We start from the raw sequence: 23,321 nt of genomic DNA on the forward strand, positions 1-23,321 counted from the left end.
TATGGTGGTATCTCCTGGATGAGATGGTATCTTATATTTTCTAACTTCTGCAGGAAATGTGAAGGCATGAAGGCAAAGTATAAAAATAGGATGTTTTCTTTAAAATGTAGACCTTTTCAATGGTAGTACGTTGGATAGTTTAGGTAATAATACTCCTAAGGTTTTGCATACGCAACTTAATGTATCTATGTTTATTTGTACACTCATTTTCTTTGCATCCAAGTTTTACAGCTTTACCCCTATTTTGCTGTGGTTACACTGCACTCAAGCCAAGTAGGGCTGCTTGACTTTCTCTAAACTCACTGTGGACTTCCCTCTGCCATGCTTTTCTCTCTCTCCAAATTGTGTCCCCTTCTTGCCTCTTCAAGCAGCACATAAATCACAAACACACACAGCATACACACCTCCCCTTTTCCTTTGTCTCTCTGAGGGAACTCTACTCATCTTTCAAAGCCCAGTCTGTAGCTCACTTCCCCATGCTGGGAGACCTGGAGGCAGTTACTTGGCTTCTCTGCCTGAGCCTCCTCCTCTTTCTAAGGGTGGATAATAATGGCCCCTGCCCCCTAAAACCATGGTGGGGAATAAATGCAAAAGGCATTAAGGTGATTTCTTCCACCGTGAATACTGATACCATCCCTTATTCCCTCTCGTTAGATCTAGATACTCTGCCTTCTGGTAGTGGTTCGTACATACTCTGTGAAAGTAATTGCCCTCATATGCCGTTAAGTAGCTTACAGTATCTAATGGACTTTTGGCTTCTTGAGGAGAGAAATCATATTTGTTTGCATTCCTCCATGGTCCTGAGTACATACATTGCAGTATATCCTAACCACTTGATAAATGCTTATTGAATTTTCTTCATAGACATAAATTCAGTGATTTTATTTAAACAAAATATCTCAAATTTCTTTCAATCATATATAGTTTTTTGTTTTTTTTTTAAGTGACACCAAAGCTTTTAGGGAATATTTCCTTCCACAAAACACAGTTAGAAGATTAAACTCACCACCAACAGCAGTCCAAACACACCTGTATTGCCAGCTAATCATTTTAATGAGCCAATACAGGAAGTCAGGAAGGGAGGACCAGGCTGCAGAAACACTTAGATAAGGACCCTAAATCTGCGGGCATGGGAGGACTGCTAGTTGGTGATACCATTCTCCTTTCCTCTGTGGGAATTGTTGAGTCAGCAGGAATGGACGGGCAGTGGGAAGGGAAAATTTTCCTAAGAGAGAGTTTGAGCCTCACTTCTATGTTCACACACAGACAGGAGCCGTTCCCAGAGGCCAGGCATCCTGCAAGTGTCTGTATTGCATGCTTATTTAATTCGTGTAATTTTAAGATGAGTTTTCATGTTGAAGTATTATTTTATAAATTTTGCAAAGAATATAGGTACTCTTTAGCAAAACAAAGCAAAAAGACCAAAACTATTCTCAGTCATGAAATAATTCACTTTGTGTAACACGCACACACCACCGCTTTGGAAATGCATAAAAAGGCAGTAAAATCTTTATTGCCTGTGTTTGATGTCTAATAAACCAGATTCAACAAAAACCGTAAACTTTTGAAATGGGTTTAAGATTGGGTTTTTGAAAACTTAAAGCTGCCAAAAAAAAAAAAAAAAACTTTTAAAAGTACATGTGCTACATAATATGGAACTAAACTCAGAAATGTGCTTGGAAACACATGGAAAGAATGCCTTTACAGAAGCAGCAACTAGAAGTAAAATCTCTCAGCAGAGGGAGGAAATTAGAATAAGAAATAACTATAGTTAGGCACAGAAGTATACAATACATTATAGGAAGATTTCCAGTAAAGACTGTTTAATTAAAATATGTTGCTTAGAAACATATTTTAATTGTATTCAATCTCTCTCAAAAATTTATATGTGGAGGATGTTGGAGTGATCTTAAAAATGGTGACGAAGGTGCCTGTTCATTCATAGTTGGAAATAATTAGGAGGGGTGAAATCCGTTACCCTTGCATACTTACTTACATTTAAAATATAATTTGTAATAAACAGAATATTTCTAACTTGAAGCAGATACAACTTCATAGGTGTCTCTAAAATTTGGGGAGTGCAGGGTCTTGTGATGTGTTGTGGTGTTGAATTGCTCCAGTGAAGAGGTGAGCAAGACACTGTATGTCAAGAAAATCGATACCGTCATAAAACCCCTGGTCTGAAGGTTGACACCCCTGAAGAGCTCTGTGTGAAGCTGAAAGAGGCTCCCACAAGATATCATCATAGGAGAGTGCCCAGAGCTTGGGAGACGGTCAGTGGAAAGCTCTCAGGAAATGACTGACCCTTGAGGGAAGGCTGCTGCCCCTCCTCCCACCAGAAGAAAAGGATCTTGTGTGTGTGAAGCAGCTCACACCGCAGGCACAGGGGCAAACTGCAGGGGAGTGCTCGGCTGTACCCGGAGAGCTCTTGGCCAGAAATCTTTTCAACAGAAGGCAGATCGTGTGAAAAATTGACTTACCTTCCTGACCATTACCTCTTTCAGGAACTGTTCGTTTAAACTCAGGTGTAAACAGAAGACAAGTGGAAATGAGAGGGAGGGACCCTGGGAGAAAGAGATTTAACAACTTAGAGCTGGCGATGGGCCACGATGGATCTTCTCAACATCGTGTCTAGTCTTAAGGATGCAGGAATTTAAAAATTTTAGGGAAGTCCTAATTCAGGTGAAAAATATTCCAAGTTGTACTGAGGAATGATGTGTGAGGCTGCTTAGTAGACAACAGTCATGTCCAAGGAATTTGCAAAATAGGAGGTAGAAACTTGTCAAAAATGGGAACAAAACCAAATGCCGAATCTGCCAGTCCCTGTGCTTTGGTGAACCTTGACAACGTTCTAAAGGAAATCTGAAACAGGTGGCTTAGGAAGGACGGTGAGGCAGCATTCTGTTTCCTAGGACTCAGTCACGTTGTGTTGAACTATCATCCTAACCGCATTTCTTCTCTCTTTGTAACTGCGCTGCTAAGCTGGTGTAGTAGAGGAGTGCAAAGGCTTCAGCAGAATGTATTTACCACGTGTGGGTGCCGTAGTAGCCTGTGAACGAGTCAGAGAAGCACTGCACATGTGAGTGGGCAGTTGTTCAACTGCTGGAAAAACCAGATGCTAGGAAGGGTGATTAATGAGCTAGTGTCAGTCTGGAAACGGGCCTCCAGAGACTTGAGAAGGAGCCTGTTCTTGGCAATATTCTGTGCAATATCTTTATCAATGATTTTTATGAGACTATAAAATCCTGATTAAATATTTTTGTGGCATAAAGCTATTAGGAATATCTAATGCAGTAGATGTTAGAATCTGGATCTAGGAGGACTTTGATGAACTAGAAATAGCTCAAACATAATACGATGAAATTTCGGCAAGACAAAAATTAAATTCTCTTCTGAGGTCCAAAAATATAATTATATAAATAAAGGACAAAGAAATAAGCATGTGAAAAAAGATGTAGGGATTTTAGGTGACTAAATTTCCAGTGAGTCACTAGAATTGGTATGGCTACCTAAAAATAATAGCTTTGGGGCTATGTTAGTAGACAGGTATATTGTAAAAAACCAGACAGGCACTGTGCACCGAGCTGTGCACCCACACTGGCCAGATTTATGCAGTTCCAGGCACCGTAATATAAATGGCAGGTTCTTCTGGGAGAGAATGACATTGGGGCAAGGTACATAAGTGTGAGAATAGAGGGCTTCAGAATGTGTGGTATAGGTGGCTGAAAGACAGAGGAACATCACTAAACCCCTTGGTGAGTAGAAGTTTCAGGGAGGTGAATTTCACCATGCTATGAGGAAGAGCAGACTAGTGTCAAAACCGCTGGGTCAGAAGTCTCATTGTCACTAGGAAGGGTGAGGCAGTAGCAGCACTTGTCAGGAGTGTCACAGGGGATTCCTGTATTGGATTGAGTACGAACAAATGTTAATACAACAATTTCAGTGAGCTTTGACTCTGTACGTACCCAGCATTTTGCTGGACGCTGGAGCCTAAGATGATTTCTAGTTCCTAATGGTGGTGATTGTATTTTTTTTTTTTTTTTTTTTTTTTTGAGACGGAGTCTCGCTCTGTCTCCCGGGCTGGAGTGCAGTGGCCGGATCTCAGCTCACTGCAAGCTCCGCCTCCCAGGTTCATGCCATTCTCCTGCCTCAGCCTCCCAAGTAGCTGGGACTACAGGCGCCCGCGACCTCGCCCGGCTAGTTTTTTGTATTTTTTTAGTAGAGACGGGGTTTCACCGTGTTAGCCAGGATGGTTAGTCCTGTTGTAGTCTTTTATCCCTCACCCAATTGTAGTCTTTTATCCCTCACCCCACTCCCACCCTTTTCCCCAGGTCGCCACAGTTCATTGTATCATTCTGATGCCTTTGCATCCTCATAGCTTAGCTCCCCCAAATGGTGATGATTCTAAATGAGCCAAATATTTGTGGTGAGGCTGGAGTGGTTCAGGAACACTTGAGCTATAACTGTTTTGCTGATATTCTTTATCTAGACCTGTACTGTACAGTGCGCAGCCACTAGCCATGTGTGGCTGTCCTGTGAAATACAGGATGTCTGAATTGAGATGTGCTTCAAGTATAAAACCAGTAATACACATCTGGTTTTAAAGACTTAGAGTGCACATTTTTTATACTGATTAAATACTGAAATGGTAATATTTTGGACCTATTTGGTTGAATAAAGTATATTATTAAAATTAATGTTATTAGTTCCTGTTTGCCGTTTTGCATGAGGCTACTAGAATGTTTAAAATTGTCTTTATGGCTTGGTTTATGTTTCTCTTGGAAGTGCTGCTCTAGAGTGTTGGTTTTAGAGTTAGCTTACCAATGTTTGATTTTTCTCTTCTTTTGTTTGCAGACCTGAGAAGATGGCTAAGCTCCCAGTGATTTTAGGCAATCTAGACATTACAATCGATAATGTTTCCTCAGACTTCCCTAGTAAGTGTCAGTTCTACATAATAGACAGAATTTTTGTTAGTTTAGTTTTTACTTCAGTTTGAATTATTTTGAATATTTTTTCAGATTATGTTAATTCATCATACATTCCCACAAAACAATTTGAAACCTGCAGTAAAACTCCCATCACGTTTGAAGTGGAGGAATTTGTGCCCTGCATACCAAAACACACTCAGCCTTACACTATCTACACCAATCACCTTTACGTTTATCCTAAGTACTTGAAATACGACAGTCAGAAGTCTTTTGCCAAGGTGAGTGTGAAAGTGGGGTTTCGTTCTTGATGTCAAACCCTCCCTTTAGATTCAGCTTCCCATGTTCTTTTATAAATATTTACATAGTCTGACTTTCTGGGTTTTTTTCTTATTCTGTTTTGTTTAACTATTGCTGCAGGCTAGAAATATTGCGATTTGCATTGAATTCAAAGATTCAGATGAGGAAGACTCTCAGCCCCTTAAGGTTTGTTTTTTTGTTTTTTTTTTTAAATATATGTTCACCTACATATTCTGATTTTCCATTTTCAAAATGCACTTTCATGATACCATACAACTAAAACAATTTAGCACATTTTAATTGACACAAATCAAAAATAGATAATTTTACAATGTATAAACATATATGCTGAATCTTAAAGAATATGGAATATTTAGGTTCTTGCTCCTAATTGACTGTTTTTTTATTCTCTTTAAGGATGAAAGTTTCTTATACATACTCAATTCAGCAAACACTTACTGTCCACCTACTATGAGCCAAGTGCTCATAATTCGTCGGAGCTACGAATTATATGAATAATGTTGATAATAGAAATAATAACTGATCAACAATCGATCTTTATTAAATGTTTGCTACAGTATAGTAATAATCACAGCAGTAGATTATAGGTAACGTTTATTGAAAGCTGTTTGTACTTCAGGCACTGCTCTAGTGTGTGTTTAACTCTTGGTTCTCATAACAGTCTTTTGATGAATTAAGTATTATTATTCATATTTTTCAGGTGAGGGGAGTAGTGCAGAATTTATTGCCTAGGGTAAAACATTAGTGGAACCAAGATTCAAACCCAGGCAATCTGCCTCCATAACCCAAATTGTTTTACTGTGACTATGTGAAAGTGACTTCCTAAGAGGAGAAGGAGACAAAGATGCAATAATATATATATATACAATATATATGACCTACCATCACACACACACACACACACAACAGCACACACCACACCCCACACCACCACATATATACTATATATAAAATATAATTTCTGTCCTCAAGAAATTCAGTCTAGTGGGAAAACAGCCATGGAGAAAAAGATCTTGGTGCACAGATGGTACGAAATGGAGTTTTGGACAAAACTGAAAATTAATACAGAAAAATGCTGAGGGGACACATGGAAGGAGTTGACAATTTCTTGAAGAATGCTTGAGCGTTTTCTTGATGCACACAGAAGCAAAGGTTATTTGGACGGAAGAATTGCATAAGAAAAGGCATGGAAATGTGAAAGGGAACAGTGAGCAAGGCGTCATCCAGGGCTGTGACCTGGAAGGGCAGGACAGGGAGCAGGCAGGTGGGCTTTGAAGCAAGCTGGAAGGTGGGCAGGACCCAGCAGTCCGGGGTTCACAGGCCTGGGGTCTGTCAGAAGTGGTGATGTTAAGTCTATGCGGTAGGAATGCCTCCTCCTTTACAATATAGCTGAGTTTAATTTCTTACTCAATTGAACTCTGATGTTTCCCTTTGGTAACTCTTATTTTAGTGCATTTATGGCAGACCTGGCGGGCCAGTGTTCACAAGAAGCGCCTTTGCTGCAGTTTTACACCATCACCAAAACCCAGAATTTTATGATGAGGTAAGTGATGTATTCAAGGGAAAACCCAATTTGACCAGTTTTTAAGGGAAACTTTAATGTATTTGCCTGGTAAAGCCAAATTCAAGAGAAGCTGCATATTACCCTGAAATTACAGAGATAGAACTGCATGTTGAAGTATTTCTTTTATATATTTTTTTCTGATTGTAAAAGTAACATTTTTGTTATTAAAAAAATAGAAACTTGGAAAATGCAGATAATACGGAAAAGAAAAAGTCATAATCCCACTATCACTTACCACAATAAATATTCTGGTTTATTTCCTTTCAAATTCATACTTTAGTTACATTTGTTGGACCTGAGAATCTTTCTTTCTTATCATTGGATTTGTTTACATAAAATTGTAATGTAATTCATTGAAACCACTGTATGCATGCTACTTTGGAATGTTCTATCCTGGTTCTTCATAATGCCTTGGCTGTGGTAACTTAGCGTAGTAGTTACTATCATGTGTTTTCCAGTTCTTTCTAGAAATACCATCAACTCTCTTCCTGTTTCTGAGTGGTGAATTCAGGATTCATTTCTTGCTTGGCACAATTTATAGTCTCAGTATCTTTGAGTGCAAATGTTAATATCCGCTTGGAGAACAAGTGCACGTTTGTGCGTTGGGTAACACATAGTGTCTCTGCTTCCACTGAGAATTTCTGTGTTTTTAGAATATTCGGTTGTTATTTTGTCTTCCTTGCAGATTAAAATAGAGTTGCCCACTCAGCTGCATGAAAAGCACCACCTGTTGCTCACATTCTTCCATGTCAGCTGTGACAACTCAAGTAAAGGAAGCACGAAGAAGAGGGATGTCGTTGAAACCCAAGGTTGGGGGGGGGGGTTCACCATTCCTTTGATTTTAAATAATTGAAACATTAGGTTCTTAAATTGTATTAGCATTCTGAATTTCCATGTGTTTGCAAAGGGATCTTTAGATGAATTTTGTAGGTAACGGATATGTAGCATGTCTGGGGAGCATATGTAATTTTTTTTTTTTTTTTTTTAATTTTTGAGCTCAAGCTGTCCTCCCACCTCAGCCTCCCGAATAGCTGGGACTACAGGCATGCACCACCGCCCCTGGCTAATTTTGTATTTTTTTGTAGAGACGGGATTTCGCCATGTTGCCCAGGCTGGTCTCGAACTCGTGAGCTCAAGCAATCTGCCCACCTCTGCCTCCCAAAGTGCTGGGATTACAGGTGTGAGCCACCATGCCCAGCCTGCATATGTACATTTTTATAAAAGAAGATTGTAGAGTTCTAACTCCAAAGAGGCCTAAGTACATTGTAGACAATGTTCTGCAGAGATTACGTTTAGGGCCTTTTAAATTTCTTACTCTAATTGATATGAAAAGTTCTTAAAAATCAGAGAGTTTTACATTGGCTTTCTTTCATAAGTTTTCATACACTCACAGTATTTTGTTGTTGTCATTGTTCTGTTTTCAACAGTTGGCTACTCCTGGCTTCCTCTACTGAAAGACGGAAGGGTGGTGACAAGCGAGCAGCACATCCCAGTCTCGGCGAACCTTCCTTCAGGCTACCTTGGCTACCAGGAGCTTGGAATGGGCAGGGTATGTCACATTTTAGGATCGGTTCATCCCAGTTTCTTCAGAAAACATTAAAGAATAACTACAACAACAATAACACACAAAAAGCACACAGTATTTTTGTTCTTCCACCATTTTGATTTTAGTTATTCATTTTCAAGTAAACTTTGGCCAATTGAAGACAGTGCTGTTGGCAGCTACCACAATGTCAGAATTACAGTTTGGGCATTTTGTAAGCCCTGAACTAGTGGTGTCTCATAGAGACTTGGAGATTTGGGATAAGGTCTGTCTCTGCCAACTGGCCATGCTCAAATAAAGATGAGTTCTTAGGGTCATGCAAACTATTAGGAATTTTCCTCCAGCTTAAAGTAAGTCAAATTTGCCAAATCTCTCACCCACGTGGTTGCGCATTCTGAAACCTTTCTGATTCGTGAAAGCCTAATTTTCCCCAGATTTCTTCAATTGCTTTGTTGGCTTTGCATTCTTTTTAGCCATCTTAAATTTTATAGACTGCAGCTTTATAACATGCTTAAATAAAGCCTGTTCTTTTTATGTTTGTCTGCATTTAAATAATGCCAAATTTGAGTTCATATTATAGACAAATAGTTAAATTTTCCCAAAGAAGAATAACTTGTATAATTGAGCATGAGAGAAAAACTGAGGTTTCAAAAGTTGAAGTTAGTGTGAGCAGACGATTGACCCTTTGCCCATGCCAGGCCTGCATATTGTGCTGTTTGCTTTATCTGGCACCTTTTACTGTCTCCTTCAGAATCCTGAGCTCAAGTTGGGTTCAGATACTGGTATAGTAGGATTCTTTTCCTCTCAAATGAACAATAACTCACACAGCTGCAAGAAACAGCAACGATAACTTAGAAAATCCAGTAATAAAAGCATTGTACTTTGGGGGAAGAAAGGGGACAGAAATGTGTAACATCTGCATTCCTGCTGTGGGCCCAGCACAGTTGCCAAGTCACTAAAGTTCTCTGGGCCCTCTTTCAGTCCCTCGTCATTACCCTCATTGATAATCATGTTAGAGCCAAAATAACTAATCTGTAGAGATATTGTTCCCTCCGTATTTTTTTTAGCATTATGGTCCGGAAATTAAATGGGTAGATGGAGGCAAGCCACTGCTGAAAATTTCCACTCATCTGGTTTCTACAGTGTATACTCAGGTACGTGCTCCTTCAGTAAAATTAGCAGTGGCTGCTCTGTGACTAAGTTTGCACCATTTTGCAAGAAGAAAAAAATCCTAATGTGTTATAGTACTATTTTTTTACTCTATAGGTCTTTTTCTAAAGAAAGTACAACTGAGGTGCTCATATGTATTCATATAAATGACTAGAACAAGCATCATTTTCCAACAGATTTCCTCTTTTGTGGGAGGATCTTCTTGATGTTATTATTTGTACATGATCAATTTTTAGTCTTAATAAGATGAAGCTGGGCACAGTGGCTCACACCTGTAATCCTAGCATTTTGGGGGGCCAAGGTGGGCAGATCACTTGAGCCCAGGGGTTTGAGAACAGCCTGGCCAACATGGCAAAACCTTGTCTCTGCAAAAATACAAAAATTAGCCAGGCATGGTGATGTGTGCCTGTAGTCCCAGCTACCTAGGAGGCTAAGGTGGGGGGATTGCAGGAGGCTGGGAGGTCAAGGCTGCAGTGACCCATGGTCGTGCCACTGCACCCCAGCCAGTGCGACAGAGCAAGACTCTGTCTCTAAAAAACAGCAACAACAAAAACAACAACAACAAAAACAGCAAAAAAGCATGCTGCAAGAAACAAATGCTTCTATTTCCACAGAGTGTATACTAATAGACTTTCTTCTTCTTTTCCTTTTTCCCCACCACAGGATCAGCATTTACATAATTTTTTCCAGTACTGTCAGAAAACCGAATCTGGAGCCCAAGCCTTAGGAAACGAACTTGTAAAGTACCTTAAGGTATCAGATGGCTTTCTTAATATCCCCTTTTGAATGAGTTTAGTGTAGGCTGGGTTTTCTCTTTGGTGGTGAGTGTTGTTCTCACCTCTTGGAAGCTCTTACCTGGATGTCTCACATCAGTAGCTTCTATGAGGTTTAGATAGTGGCAAGGAGTGGACCTAGGAACGGCACTACGCCTGCCTGTGTCCTAGGCCCATGTATCCTTTGCTCAAGGCAGGGTCTCTAAAACATACTGTTTCTCATGCATGGAAAACCCCTCACTTGAGACGGACCTCCCTGGGTACCAAGCACAATGATGGGCACAGAAGCAGCGACTTCAGTCCTCATCCTTAGGGAACTTCTAGTTCATTGTAGGAGATACTATAAACTTGGTGACTGCATGCTAGGCAGACAAATCAAATAAAGAAATAATGCACAGAACCAGTCCCAGCTTTGTGCAAGGGGTTCCTGGAGTGTCTAAGCAGCAAGAGCCAGGCAGGGTTTGTCTAGGGGAGCTTCATCCAGAATGTGGTTGTGGGGAGCATTTTGGAAAGGGGAAATAGCTAAAAGGGCATGGGGACAAAAGAAGAAATCTGAGAAATGGGATAGAAATTTGTTTGGTTTAAGAAGGAAAATGGAATACATATCCACATAAACAGTGAAGTTTTTATGTGTCATTGCTTGTGGCCCCTCCCTCCATCTCAAAGACAGCTGCACAGCGTCTCTCTGACCCTGCTTCCTCCATCCCAGCTGCCTCTGACTCCTATCCCCTTCTGCCTCCCTCATCCAGCTTATGGCCCTTTGCAATTCCATGGGCCCACCTGGATAATCCCTATCATGAGGCCCAACTAGCAGCCTTACCTCCTCTGGGCCATGTGACGTCTTCACAGGTGGACTAAGACACAGACGCCTCTGGGGACATTCTGCCCACCACAGCCTTCCCTTTGTTTTAGAGGGAGTTTTTCCATCCTTATTTGGAACAGAGTGGAAATGACTTTGGGCTGGTTTACTTTTAGAGGGATAACATGAACTGTGCCATTCCGTGTCCATAGAGTCTGCACGCGATGGAAGGCCACGTGATGATCGCCTTCTTGCCCACTATCCTAAACCAGCTGTTCCGAGTCCTCACCAGAGCCACTCAGGAAGAAGTCGCGGTTAACGTGACTCGGTAAGGAGGTGGATGGATGGATGCTTTTCCTCACTTCCAGTCTGTCCACATCTGGAGCACAGTCATGCTTAGCTGGGATGCTACTATGTGCTGAACATTGTATTTAAGAAATGTCTTTGGCCGGGCGTGGTGGCTCACGCCTGTAATCCCAGCACTTTGGGAGGCCGAGGTGGGCGGATCACGAGGTCAGGAGATCGAGACCATCCTGGCTAACACAGTGAAACCCTATCTCTACTAAAATACAAAAAAATTAGTCGGGTGTAGCGGCGGGCGCCTGTAGTCCCAGCTACTCGGGAGGCTGAGGCAGGAGAATGGCGTGAACCCGGGAGGCGGAGCTTGCAGTGAGCCGAGATCGCGCCATTGCACTCCAGCCTGGGGAAAAGCAAAACCCCGTTTCAAAAAAAAAAAAAAAAAGGAATGTCTTTGATCTCGTATGTAAGGACCCCATCTAATTCCTTGTCTCCTTGTTTCCTAAGTGCCAATAGCATCATCATTGTTCTACTGCTGTGATAATAATGAAATGTTTCCATTTTTACATATTCATTGCTTTATTCACTCCTGTGGTGTGTAGGGTCATTATTCATGTGGTTGCCCAGTGCCATGAGGAAGGATTGGAGAGCCACTTGAGGTCATATGTTAAGGTATGTAAAACACACTGTTCTGATCACTTACATCTGTGGTTCTCCAATTTTCCTTCTAAGGACTTATTTTTTCACAAGCCTGGTTATTTGGGGAAGTACTTGTAACTTATGTTTTCTCTTCTATTCCTCATAGCCAACGCTTGTACCTGAATAGGGGAGGTACAAAGAGGGGCAGCCATTCATTAATTTACTTAATTCCATTCCTTCAATTACATTTCTTTTAATGGGTTTTCCAAATAATATGACTCAATGCAGGAGTTTAAAGAAGAATTTTAAGTTGTTCTTGCCTAGGCCTCTGGTAAAGTTAGTTGTCTTCATTTTTTTTTTTTTCCACCTAAAATTTCCAGCAAAACCGCTTCTCCCAGATAGGAAGGTTAGCTCTGGCTACAGTCAAATCAGATGACTCTGTGGGACAGCAAGAGATGTTTTTAGGATAAACATCAACAAGTTATTTATTTATATATGACATCCAGTAAGTAGAGTGGCAGTTACTATTCTAAACAGTTGCACATATTCTGTTTAGTATTAAATACCTTTGTAAATTACAACTATGCAGTCATTTTAAAAGTAAAGTTCTGGTCCTTGAGGATATCAGTCATCTATTGCTGTGCCACACATTCCTTGAAGTCCCTGGTAGCGGTGGAGTTACGGGCTGGCTGGTCACTGATGTGACTGGGTCGGATGACTCACATGGTTTCTTGAAGACATCCTGGACTCCTTTTTATCACATGACACTCACCATTGCCATCTTTGTATCCACACCTTCCTCTCCCACAAAGGAGATTGTCCCTCAGTCCCTGATTTCCATTCTTGGGAGTCTCTCAAGCTTTCAGCCCACCTTGGAGAGCCAGTGCATTAAAGTCTCTTTCCCTTTTCTTCAAAGTACGCGTATAAGGCTGAACCATACGTTGCCTCCGAATACAAGACAGTGCATGAAGAACTGACCAAATCCATGACCACGATTCTCAAGCCTTCTGCTGATTTCCTCACCAGCAACAAACTACTGAAGGTATGTCAGGAGAGTCAGTGTGGCTCCGATTGAAACTGATTAACAGGAATTCACCCCACAGCCTGATCAATACAGCCTTTCTGAGTGCTCTTAGAGACAATCACCACCCCCTAAAAAGGGGTAGCAGAGTTTGTTCTCTGATACCAACTTTTCTGATTGTGTCTTGAGAGAAGAGCTGCAAAGCATCACTGTGTTCAGAGTTTCATTGGCTCTTAAGGATTAATAGTCATTATGTTCAAATCAATGATGAAGGTCACTGACTTAGAGATACTAACGACAGGTGTCACCAAGCAGAGGTCAGTAAAGGGGAAAGAGGACACCCGTAACCCCGCAGAGCCCCCTGCTGGTTGTGCCACGCTGAGCACAGGCGTCCAGTTTCCCGGCAGGACGCAGCTCTTTGTTGCTGAACTTGTGCAAGCAGAAGACGTCTGCCGTTCTCCTCTTGGCTCTGATCATAATGTCCCAAGAGGTGCAGCTGTGTTTTAGGGTCATACCTGCTTTGTGTCAGTAACATTGTCAGCTCACCTACTAATTTGTTGTTCTTACTGGGTCCTGTTCTTTTTTCTTGTAGTATTCATGGTTTTTCTTTGATGTACTGATCAAATCCATGGCTCAGCATTTGATAGAGAACTCCAAAGTTAAGGTATGTTGCTTCAAGTGAAGCTTGTGTTCTTAGGGGAAAAAAATCTCTTTCGTTGGTTTGTAGCTAACGTTTCTTCATGCTTTCTCTGTGCCAGTTACAGGACTGTTCTAAGTGCTTTACACGTAATAAATCATTTTAGCTTCATAACAGCCCTGTGAGGGAAGTACTGTTCTTATCTATTTTATAGATGGCGAAACTGAGGCCGGCATGCTTGAGTTACTTGCTCAAGGTCATGCTACCAGTGAGTGGAGCAGCCAGGTTTTGAGTCCAGTCTGGCCCCAAAGCTGTATTCTTTTTTTTTTTTTTTTTGAGACGGAGTCTTGCTCTGTCGCCCGGGCAGCTCACTGCAAGCTCCGCCTCCCGGATTTACGCTATTCTCCTGCCTCAGCCTCCAGAGTAGCTGGGACTACAGGCGCCCGCCACCTCGCCCGGCTATTTTTTTTTTTTTTGTATTTTTTAGTAGAGACGGGGTTTCACCGTGTTAGCCAGGATGGTCTCGATCTCCTGACCTCGTGATCCACCTGTCTCGGCCTCCCAAAGTGCTGGGATTACAGGCTTGAGCCACTGCGCCCGGCCAGCTGTATTCTTGAAATCACTTAGTTATTAACCCAAAGAAAAATATGTCTTTTCCTTTGACTAGCTTAGAAATCTTCACGTTTGTTGAAATGTAAATTGTGGTTTCAGCATAAATTTAAAGTGTCATTACCCAGCATTTATTAAGTGTCTGGACCATTGTAGACATTTATCAGGGTCTTAGATGGGAGTATCTCACCAATCTAATGTTCTCCAAAACCAATCAATCAATAGACTCTGAGATCATCCATCTCGATGGGGCAAATGCGCAGCCTCAAATTTCTTCCCTGCCCCAGCGTCCCCTTGTAGTGAAGCCTGGATGTGTGTTCCTTTCTGACCGTGGGTCCCCCCTGCTTTCTCTGGTTCCCACTGGGCTCAGCTCTGAGATGACTGGTCTTGTGTCGGGACTGGTGCCCGTTGAGGTGTGGTTGGCCACCTCAGGCTCTCTGAGGCTCAAGGTAGGTAAGTTTCTATAAAGTTCCAATGCAGTAAACAGAAGTGGCAATGTCACTTTCTCATTTTGAAGTTTCCAGGGCTCCTCTGAGACCTGCAGAGTCCTGGAGTTGTTCTTGTGACAGTGAAGTAGTGTCGCTGTTTGGAGGCAGAGTCCGGTTGAAGTATTACAGAAGGAGCTTGTGCAGGGAGCGGGTGGTGTTGGGCACTGTCTCACAATGAACACTTGTGCTGCAATCCTCGTAGGCAGGAGAGGGGATAGGGAGGGAGGGGCAGAATCTAGGCCTCCTGCACAAGGGATCTGGGCTCTCCGAGGAAGCCTTGGAAAGCATGCTAGATTTTGTTGGCAGAAGGTTGATGGTTCAGACCTAAAGCCCTCCTTTTCCTTCCATAAAGCAGACACTGGGCCTGGCCAGGTGGTTTCTCCTTTTCTTTTCTCTCTCTCCCTCTTTTGAATCCAGTTTAAAGCTTCTGATTTTAGTGCATAGGGAGATGCCAGATGGAAGTGGGCCCTGCCTTCTGTGGAGAAATGCTCCATCTAAATCATGCCAGAGCAGCCTGCCAAGGAAAAATCTAGCAGATTGTCTGCTTGGCAGTACGCAGCTAAGTGTGTGTGCACATGCACACAGACACACACATCATGTAGATATATTACTTTTCTGTTAAAAAATGTTGTCTCACTGATATGTGGGAGCTAAAAAAGTGGATTGGATGAAGATAGATTGTTGGTTACCAGAGAATGGGAAAGAAAGGGAGGAGGTGATGGGGGAGAAAAAGATTATGAATGTGTTTATTACCACTGAACTGTACACTTAAAACTGGTAAAAATGGTAAATTATATATATTTTTTATGTTATATACAGAATAGGATTATAGCCTGTGTTCGTTTGCTAGGGTTGCCATAATAAAGTACCACAGACTGGGTGGCTTAAACAATAGAAATTTATTTTATAACAATTGAGATGCTGAAAGTCCTGGGTCAAGTCGTACATATGGCTGCTTTCTTCTGAGGCCTCTCTCCTTGGCTTGTAGATGCTGCCTTCTGTGAGTGTCTGTGTCCTAATCTCTTCTTATGCGGACACCAGTCATACTGGATTAAGAACCACCCTAATGACCTCACGTTACCTTTATCACCTCTTTTAAAACCTCGGCCCAAAGTGCAGTCATATTTGGAAGTATTAGGGGTTAGGGCTTCAACACATGAATTTGAGGGGGGCACAGTTCAGCCTGTAACAAGGCGCCAGTGGATTTTTTTATTATTTTTGGCTCTAAATAAATGTCATCCCTTTAAAGCAGTGGTAACTTGATTATATTCAAAATATAACCAATTCATTCCGCAACTATTCATTGAGCCCCTACCATGTTTGTGGCGCCAAGGATTACAAAGTTCAATGCATCATCATTTGTGCTCTCGAGGAGTTCAGGTGGGAAAGTGTACATTTCGTTCAGTGGCTGCCCTACCTCATGACGAGTGCTCTGAAGAGATAGGCACAATGTGCTCAGGAGTGTGGGGAATCTGGGAAGACCACCTGGAAGAGGCGTCCGTTGCAGTGGGTTCTGATGGGTAAACAGGAGTTGGCTAGGTGAAGAAGGAGAATGAGGACTAGGTGGAGAGAGTTGTGTTAGCGAAAGCTTGAGACCCAGCACCACAGTTCAGGAAACTATATGAACGTAAGGCTTTTCTGCCTTATGACTGCAAGGAAGACCACGTGAGAGATGGTCAAGGAGGTCACGAACACTTCCAGGAATACTCACAAGAAAGATATTCAAAATCAAGTGCCAATGACACCTTTCTGAGAATTGCGTTAGAAAATAAGTAAAGGAATTTGCTTACATATGTTTGTTCTCAAGATGTCAAATTAAACCAAAGCTCTTTAAGGGTGGTCATGACCTGAAACGTATCTTCTGTTCCAGCTCCTCCCCTGCCTCACAGAGGTAGAGACAGAACTGTAGACTGTGAAGTGACCTGCCCAGGGTCACACAACGGAGCAGAGCCAAGAACTTGTGGCAGAGTCCCAGTGGGTCTCTCCTAGGGGTGCTGCCATTTCCGGTCTTTCAACATGATTTGTCAACACCTCTGCTCTGGGAAATGGTTTGTTTTTGGAACTTAACACAAACCACTCAAATGCTACCATGCACAACCTTTTCTCTAAGTTAATTACATCTTGGCCCTAAAACAATATTCAGAGAGTTTTTTTTAAAAGTGCTTAAGAGGAAACACTGGTATCCCAAAGGAGAAAGCTTAACCGTAACATAATTTACTATAAAAAGACATTCACAAACACCTGCTTACCACCTTGGAGGGTTCAGCATTTTCGCTTTGAGAGCCCTCCCCTCTGGCTTCTGCTTCTCTGGCCCTGCAGCCACCCTGCTGTTCTTTGCCCTCATCACACACTGTTGAGCTGAGAGCTCCTCTGACGTTTTCCTAAAGCCTTCATTCACTGTGTCTCATATCTTAAGAGTAATGAGTTTTGTGTTTGAATTAGTTGTTTTTGCGTCTGTCTTATTTACATCTGAAGCATTTTATGTCCTAATTCCTTGTTTTAGTCTTCTGAATTTATGAATATTCGCCATTCCTATACCATTTGTGATTTCCAAAACTTTGATCTCATCCCCTTAGGGTTTTTAATATTTTTAGGCCACAATTATTAATTTTTTCTGACCTTAATATTTTTTGCTCTTGTTGCCCAGGCTGGCATACTGTGGTGCAATCTGGGCTCACTGCAACCTCCACCTCCTGGGTTCAAGCGTTTCTCCTGCCTTAGCCTCCCAAGTAGCTGAGATTACAGGCATGCGTCACCACGCCCAGCTAATTTTATATTTTTAATAGAGACAGGGTTTTACCATGTTGGCCAGGCTCGTCTCAAACTCCTGACTTCAGGTGATCCACCCACCTTGGCCTCCTAAAGTGCTGGGATTACAAGTGTGAGCCACCGTGCCCAGCCAGGGGAGTCTTTCTTAAAGTGCCATGATGAGGCACACACCAGTGTTGTAGGAGCACCTGGGCCCTGGATTCATAAGAGCCAGATAATGCTTTCAGTGCCAATTAAAGTGTTCTACCCAAGGATATCTACACATGCATATTGTGTATTAAGCTGATGCTTTCAGTGTACAATTTGTGTCCTTCTTGGTGGTAGTTGAGTGAGTCCATTCAATGCATATTTACATGGAGGGACATGGCACAGCGTATGCTTACTTCCAGTGCCGGACTCCTGCTGAAGGTGGAAGTGGCCACCTTCTTGTCCCCAACCAACCTAACTCTACATTGTTACATTACTGAGGAAGAGTGTGAATCAGAGCCCCTTGGAACTAGCATCTAAAATAAGTAATTTTCCTACTACAGCAGATGGACCTGCAGAGTATGGATGGATTGTGTATGACTGTGCCAGACTCTAGTTTCATAGGTGACATGTGCTTAGAAGTTACAGGTGACATTTGAGAAAAATGTAAAGCAGACATCATCAAGGTCTGTGGAGGAGTCCTCTCCCCACTCACTGCCCCTGTGGTCAACAGTTTGTCGGTGTTTCTTTTCCACCATGTATATTTAGCAGCTGTAATTTCAGCAGACTCCTTTTGCATTTCCTTTCCTCCCACACGGAGTGAAGCCCATTGCTGGCATTCCACAGGTATACTGGAAGAAAGGAGATTAGAAAACCTAGCATAGGGTAGGGTGAAGATATGCCCTTAAGTATTGCTTGTTTAACCTCCGACCATTTTCTAGCTTAATTGAACAAGAAAAGAATAAAGTGAAAGAAGGAGGGTATGGCTCGTAGTCTAAATGGACTGTTTGGACTTCCCCTTAACCAAATTTGTCAACACTATACGAATGTGATAGGTAGAATGTTAATATGCATACGTCACCCTCGAGTGTTTTGAACAGTTGTTTGTAATGTCCAAAGCATTGAGGAAAAATGCAAATGGAGTTGAGACTGAACCCTTAACCTTGAAGCTGACCTAGTCATTGGAGAAAGAAGACATTCAGCTTGGAACATTTAAGAGCAGAGTGCAGGAAGGTGTATATGTGAGCTTCAAGAATCATAGATTTAGGTGGGGATACAGGTGGAACTTTACCTGGGCCTTGCAGGATACCACAATCTAGGGATAGGAGAATGAGTACCAGGCAGAGGAAATAGCTCAGGCCCAGGTAAGGCCTCTGGGGCAGAGTTCAGGCTGGATAGATTGAAATTAGAGGGGAAAGATTAAAAAACAAGATGAGCTCAGAAACAAAGATGAGATTATGGGGAGCTGTGCAGCCAAGCAGCAGACGAATTGGTCGAGACCTAGAGAGGCAGAGTAGGTTCTTAGTAGGAGTGGCAAGATGACAGGGAGTATAAAGATTAGCAGAGTGGCTTGGAAACTTTCATATCAATAAGTCTGCTTATCCCCTGAAGTATAAATAGCATATGGAACAGATTCACCAGACATTTTAAATTTTGACTTATTTTTTTTTTTAGCTCTCTAACTGCAATAATATGAAATGGCATTTTATGGTGATGCTGATGAAGATCTGGCATTGGGGGGATCAGGTGGGACTGGGGATGAGGATGGAGAGCATTATGAATGAGTAAGGGAGATTATTCAGACAGAACCATTCATTCAGCCGTGCAGTGCCACCTCTAAATACCTGCTGAAGAGAAATGAAAGATGTATCCATGTAAAGGCCTAAATGCAAATGTCCACAGTAGCTTTATTCATAATAGAATTTGATAAATTCATATCAAAAACTAGAAACAACCCAAACGTCCATCAGCTGGTAAATGTATAGACAAATTATGGTAACTCCACATAATAGAACACTACTTAGTAATAAAACGGCACAAAGGGGCCGGGCGCGGTGGCTCAAGCCTGTAATCCCAGCACTTTGGGAGGCCGAGACGGGCGGATCACAAGGTCAGGAGATCAAGACCATCCTGGCTAACACGGTGAAACCCCGTCTCTACTAAAAAATGCAAAAAACTAGCCGGGCGAGGTGGCGGGCGCCTGTAGTCCCAGCTAATGTAGTCCCAGCTACTCGGGAGGCTGAGGCAGGAGAATGGCGTAAACCCGGGAGGCGGAGCTTGCAGTGAGCTGAGAACCGGCCACCACACTCCAGCCTGGGCAACAGAGCGAGACTCCGTCTCAAAAAAAAAAAAAAAACGGCACAAAGTAGTGAGTCATGCAATAGCATGGTTGGATCTCAAAAGCATTCTGTGAACTGAAAGAAGTTAGACCCAAAAGACTACATACCATTTGGGTCCATATCCTGTATATGATGTTATGGAAAACGGAAAACTACAGAGCACAGAGCAGCCCAGTGGTTGCCCCGGACTGGAGGTGGGGATGGGGACAACAGATGTACTTTCTCTTCTTAACTGTGGTGATAGTTACAGTCGTATTCACTTGTCAAGACTCATCAAACTGTAGACTTTCCAAGTTGGAATTTTATGGTATGTAAATTATACCTCAGTAAACCTAACTGAAACAAAACAGCACAGTAAGGTCAGATTTGAGTGGGGGAAGAAAGGCCACCTAGATATTCAGCGTGAGATCATGGAAGAAGGAGCTTTTGAGAGAGGCAGTAGAGTAGAGGACTTGGTTTACCAGGGAAGATGCAAGGTTATGAGCTCGGCTTGGGATGTGCTTAGGGCTGCGGGTTCAGTGGCTATGACAGAGACCTGAAGTAACAGGGAGTTAAACAGGAAAGTAAAAGTTTATTTCTTTTTACTTGAAAAACCCAAGCTCATAAGAGGCTTCTGTTCCACAGTTATGAGAGGCCTCCATCTTGTTTGCCCCCTGGAGTGCTGCTCCTCCTTTTGATCTAACTGGGTTCACCACCACATCCATGCTGGAGCCAGTAGGGAGCGGAAGATGCACCTTTCCCTTTAAGGATATGACCCAGAAGTTGCACTGCCACATCACTGCCACTGCTATCGTATTGGCTAGAGTTAGCCATGATGGTACCTAGCTGCAAGGGATGCTGGTAAATGTAGTCTTTACTTTGGGTATCCATGAACCTAGTTAAAAGTTGAGGTTCTATTACCATGAGAGGGAAGAGAGAACAGATACTGGGAAGTCACCAGCCATTGTTCCACAAAGGGCCAAGGCACAGCCAAACACATTTCTATTTGGCAGGTGAAGGTTCAGCCTTGGACAGGGAAGAGAACAGACAGAACTAAAGAAATAGATTTGTGAGTACCAATCTGCTGAAACCATAAGCCTAAGCTTTTCTCTGGGGAAAAGTGTGTGTGTGACCTAATGTTAAGTAGAGAGAGAAGGAAGGAAGCATCTTGGTCCACAGTGGAACTCTAAGTAAGAGAGGTGAGCAAGGCACTGGAGAGGCCTCAAGCCTCCTCCTCAATCATCATGGAGTCCCACATCCCCCAGCAACAAGCCTGCTGCAGCTTCCTTGCCATCCTTAGTCACTGACAGGGAGCAGCCATGTGAGGCATGGAGGCACGGGTGGCCTTGTTACAAATGCAGCTGTAGATTCCACAGCATGGTGGTGGGGCCAGGAGTTAATTATGTTACCTGCAACTGAAGATATGAGGTGCCATTCTCATTGTGTCAGCAAGGCAGAGTGAGGTAAACATGCTGATCTTTGGGAATGAAAATGATGAGGAAGTAGGGAAAATGGAGTTTGTAGACTAGGTGCAATGGCTCACATCTGTAATCCCAGCACTTGGGAGGCCCAGCTGAGAGAATCGCTTGAGCCCAGGAGTTCAAGACCAGCCTGAGCAACATAGTGAGACCTCACCTCTGCAAAAGGTGAACAAAATTAGCTGGGCATGGTGACACGCCTGTTACCCAGCTGCTCAGGAGACTGAGGTGAGAGGCTCGCTTGAACCCAGGAGGATGAGGCTACAGTAAGCTGTGATTGTGCCACTGCACTCCAGCCTGGGTGACAGACTGAGACCTTGTCTCAAAAACAAAACAGAACAAAAAAGCACAAAAAACAAAACAAAACAAAAACAAGTTGTAGAAGAAAATGAGAGAAAGAGGAAATAACATAGGGATCTTGATAAAGGGGAGTAACCAGAATGCAGGGAAATGTCGTTGGTAAATTTCTTCTCAGCCCTATTACTTTTGTTGTTTGCTAAGCCACAAAGAGGAAGTTTCTTAATTAAAAGTCTTATTTACCTTGGAAAGCAGTAAAATAGCCCATAGAGGAGAGGCCTCTGAACCACACCAGAGAGTGGAAGAACACGGTGCAGAACAAAGAAGTGAACATTTGAAGATTATTCCGAAGTCCTCACCCATGAAGCAATGATTGGGCAGCACAGCTGTGGGAGAGCAGATGACCTGTAGGGCAGGGAGTAGCCCATCCTGGGTGTCTGCGAAGGTCTGGCTGTTAACCGCAGCGTCCATGGGGGCCTCCACAGCCAGGCTGGGTGTGGGTCTTCAGAGAGATCCTGTTCAGTCAAGGAGCCAGTTGGTAGGCACTGAGCAGCCAGTGGGCAGCACAGAAGTGTGGCTCGCAGAGGATGGGGGCACGGCTCCCAGCATGTGGCTGGAGAGGCTGATCTTGTGAGGACATGTTCTGGGCAGGCTGACCCCACACAAGCAGCACCTGTCAGGTGGTGCCAGGACGGAAAGAGACGCTGCGGTGCAGCACAGCGCACGGCAAGAGATCCTCCAGCAGGACATGGCAGGGAGCTGGGGTTGGTTTGGCTGAGAAGTCCCTTAGTGTCTCAGTATCCTCTTCTCCAAGCCCCTATCAGGTACTCACTACCTGAGCATCATCTTAGATTTTCCTCTTCTATTTCAGTTTGCAGTAATCTCCATAAAAACATTCTATTGCTTAGGTCTTTAGAAATGTGTATCACACCTCGTAAAAAGGCTTTAGTCTGTTTTATTGCCAATTAGGACTCTTCACAACAGCTATTTGCCTCTGCAGGGAGAACTTCATTTCAGCCTTCAAAGGCATGAGTTGTCATTGCCTAGTCACTGAACAACACTAATGATGGGTTGGTATGTAAATTATCCATCATTCTTCTCCATGTATTCTTTCTTTTTAGTACAAACATTTTACTATATTTTCTAATAAGTGCAGAAGGAGAGGGATTGGCCTCCCCACTTGCCAGTGTTCTACTGCCCTTGCTTGATACATACCCACCCTCACATTTTACCTTATAGTGTTTTAAAGCCGTTCCCAGATATTTTCTCACTCCATCTTAGATACTTTAGCATGTCATCTCTAACAGATAAGCCTGTTAAAAAGATATAACCACCAACATTATCACACCACACAAAATTAGCAAAACTTCTTTATTATTGTCTAGCATCCAGTCTATATTCAGTTTTCCCCAGGTGTCTCGAAAATGTCATTCTATAGTTGGGTTTGTCTGCTTCCGGATCTAAACAAAGTTCACACATTTTATTTAGTTGCTGTGTTTCCGAAGTTTCTTTGATTCTTAAACTGTTCTCTTTTCATCTGTTTGGACTTTTTTTTTTTTTTTTTTGGCAACATATTTGTTGAAGAAGTGGGTCATGTGTCCAGCAGAATGTCCCACAGTTTAGATTTGGCTGATGGTAGCCTCACCGTGTTACATACATGGTTCTCTGTCCCCTGTGTTCCCTGTGAACTTGTGGTTGGATCTAGA

At 42.7% G+C, this 23,321-nt stretch overlaps 1 protein-coding gene across 11 annotated transcripts in view; it reads left to right on the top strand.

Annotated features, from left to right (window-relative positions):
- Positions 1 to 23,321, top strand: part of DOCK9 (dedicator of cytokinesis 9) — a 311,173-nt gene that overhangs the window by 205,789 nt on the left and 82,063 nt on the right. For all 11 annotated transcript variants that reach the window (XM_017862044.1, XM_017861984.1, XM_017861993.1 and 8 more), the window contains exons 16-27: positions 4,855 to 4,934; positions 5,019 to 5,206; positions 5,346 to 5,411; positions 6,697 to 6,789; positions 7,496 to 7,619; positions 8,238 to 8,359; positions 9,421 to 9,507; positions 10,187 to 10,276; positions 11,308 to 11,423; positions 11,995 to 12,064; positions 12,948 to 13,073; positions 13,645 to 13,716. In XM_017862044.1, the coding sequence (XP_017717533.1) occupies positions 4,855 to 4,934; positions 5,019 to 5,206; positions 5,346 to 5,411; positions 6,697 to 6,789; positions 7,496 to 7,619; positions 8,238 to 8,359; positions 9,421 to 9,507; positions 10,187 to 10,276; positions 11,308 to 11,423; positions 11,995 to 12,064; positions 12,948 to 13,073; positions 13,645 to 13,716 (1,234 nt within the window). The remainder of the gene's footprint in view (positions 1 to 4,854; positions 4,935 to 5,018; positions 5,207 to 5,345; positions 5,412 to 6,696; positions 6,790 to 7,495; positions 7,620 to 8,237; positions 8,360 to 9,420; positions 9,508 to 10,186; positions 10,277 to 11,307; positions 11,424 to 11,994; positions 12,065 to 12,947; positions 13,074 to 13,644; positions 13,717 to 23,321) is intronic.

Source organism: Rhinopithecus bieti, unplaced genomic scaffold, assembly GCF_001698545.2.
Source record: "Rhinopithecus bieti isolate Rb0 unplaced genomic scaffold, ASM169854v2 scaffold_2254, whole genome shotgun sequence".
Taxonomy (NCBI): domain Eukaryota; kingdom Metazoa; phylum Chordata; class Mammalia; order Primates; family Cercopithecidae; genus Rhinopithecus; species Rhinopithecus bieti.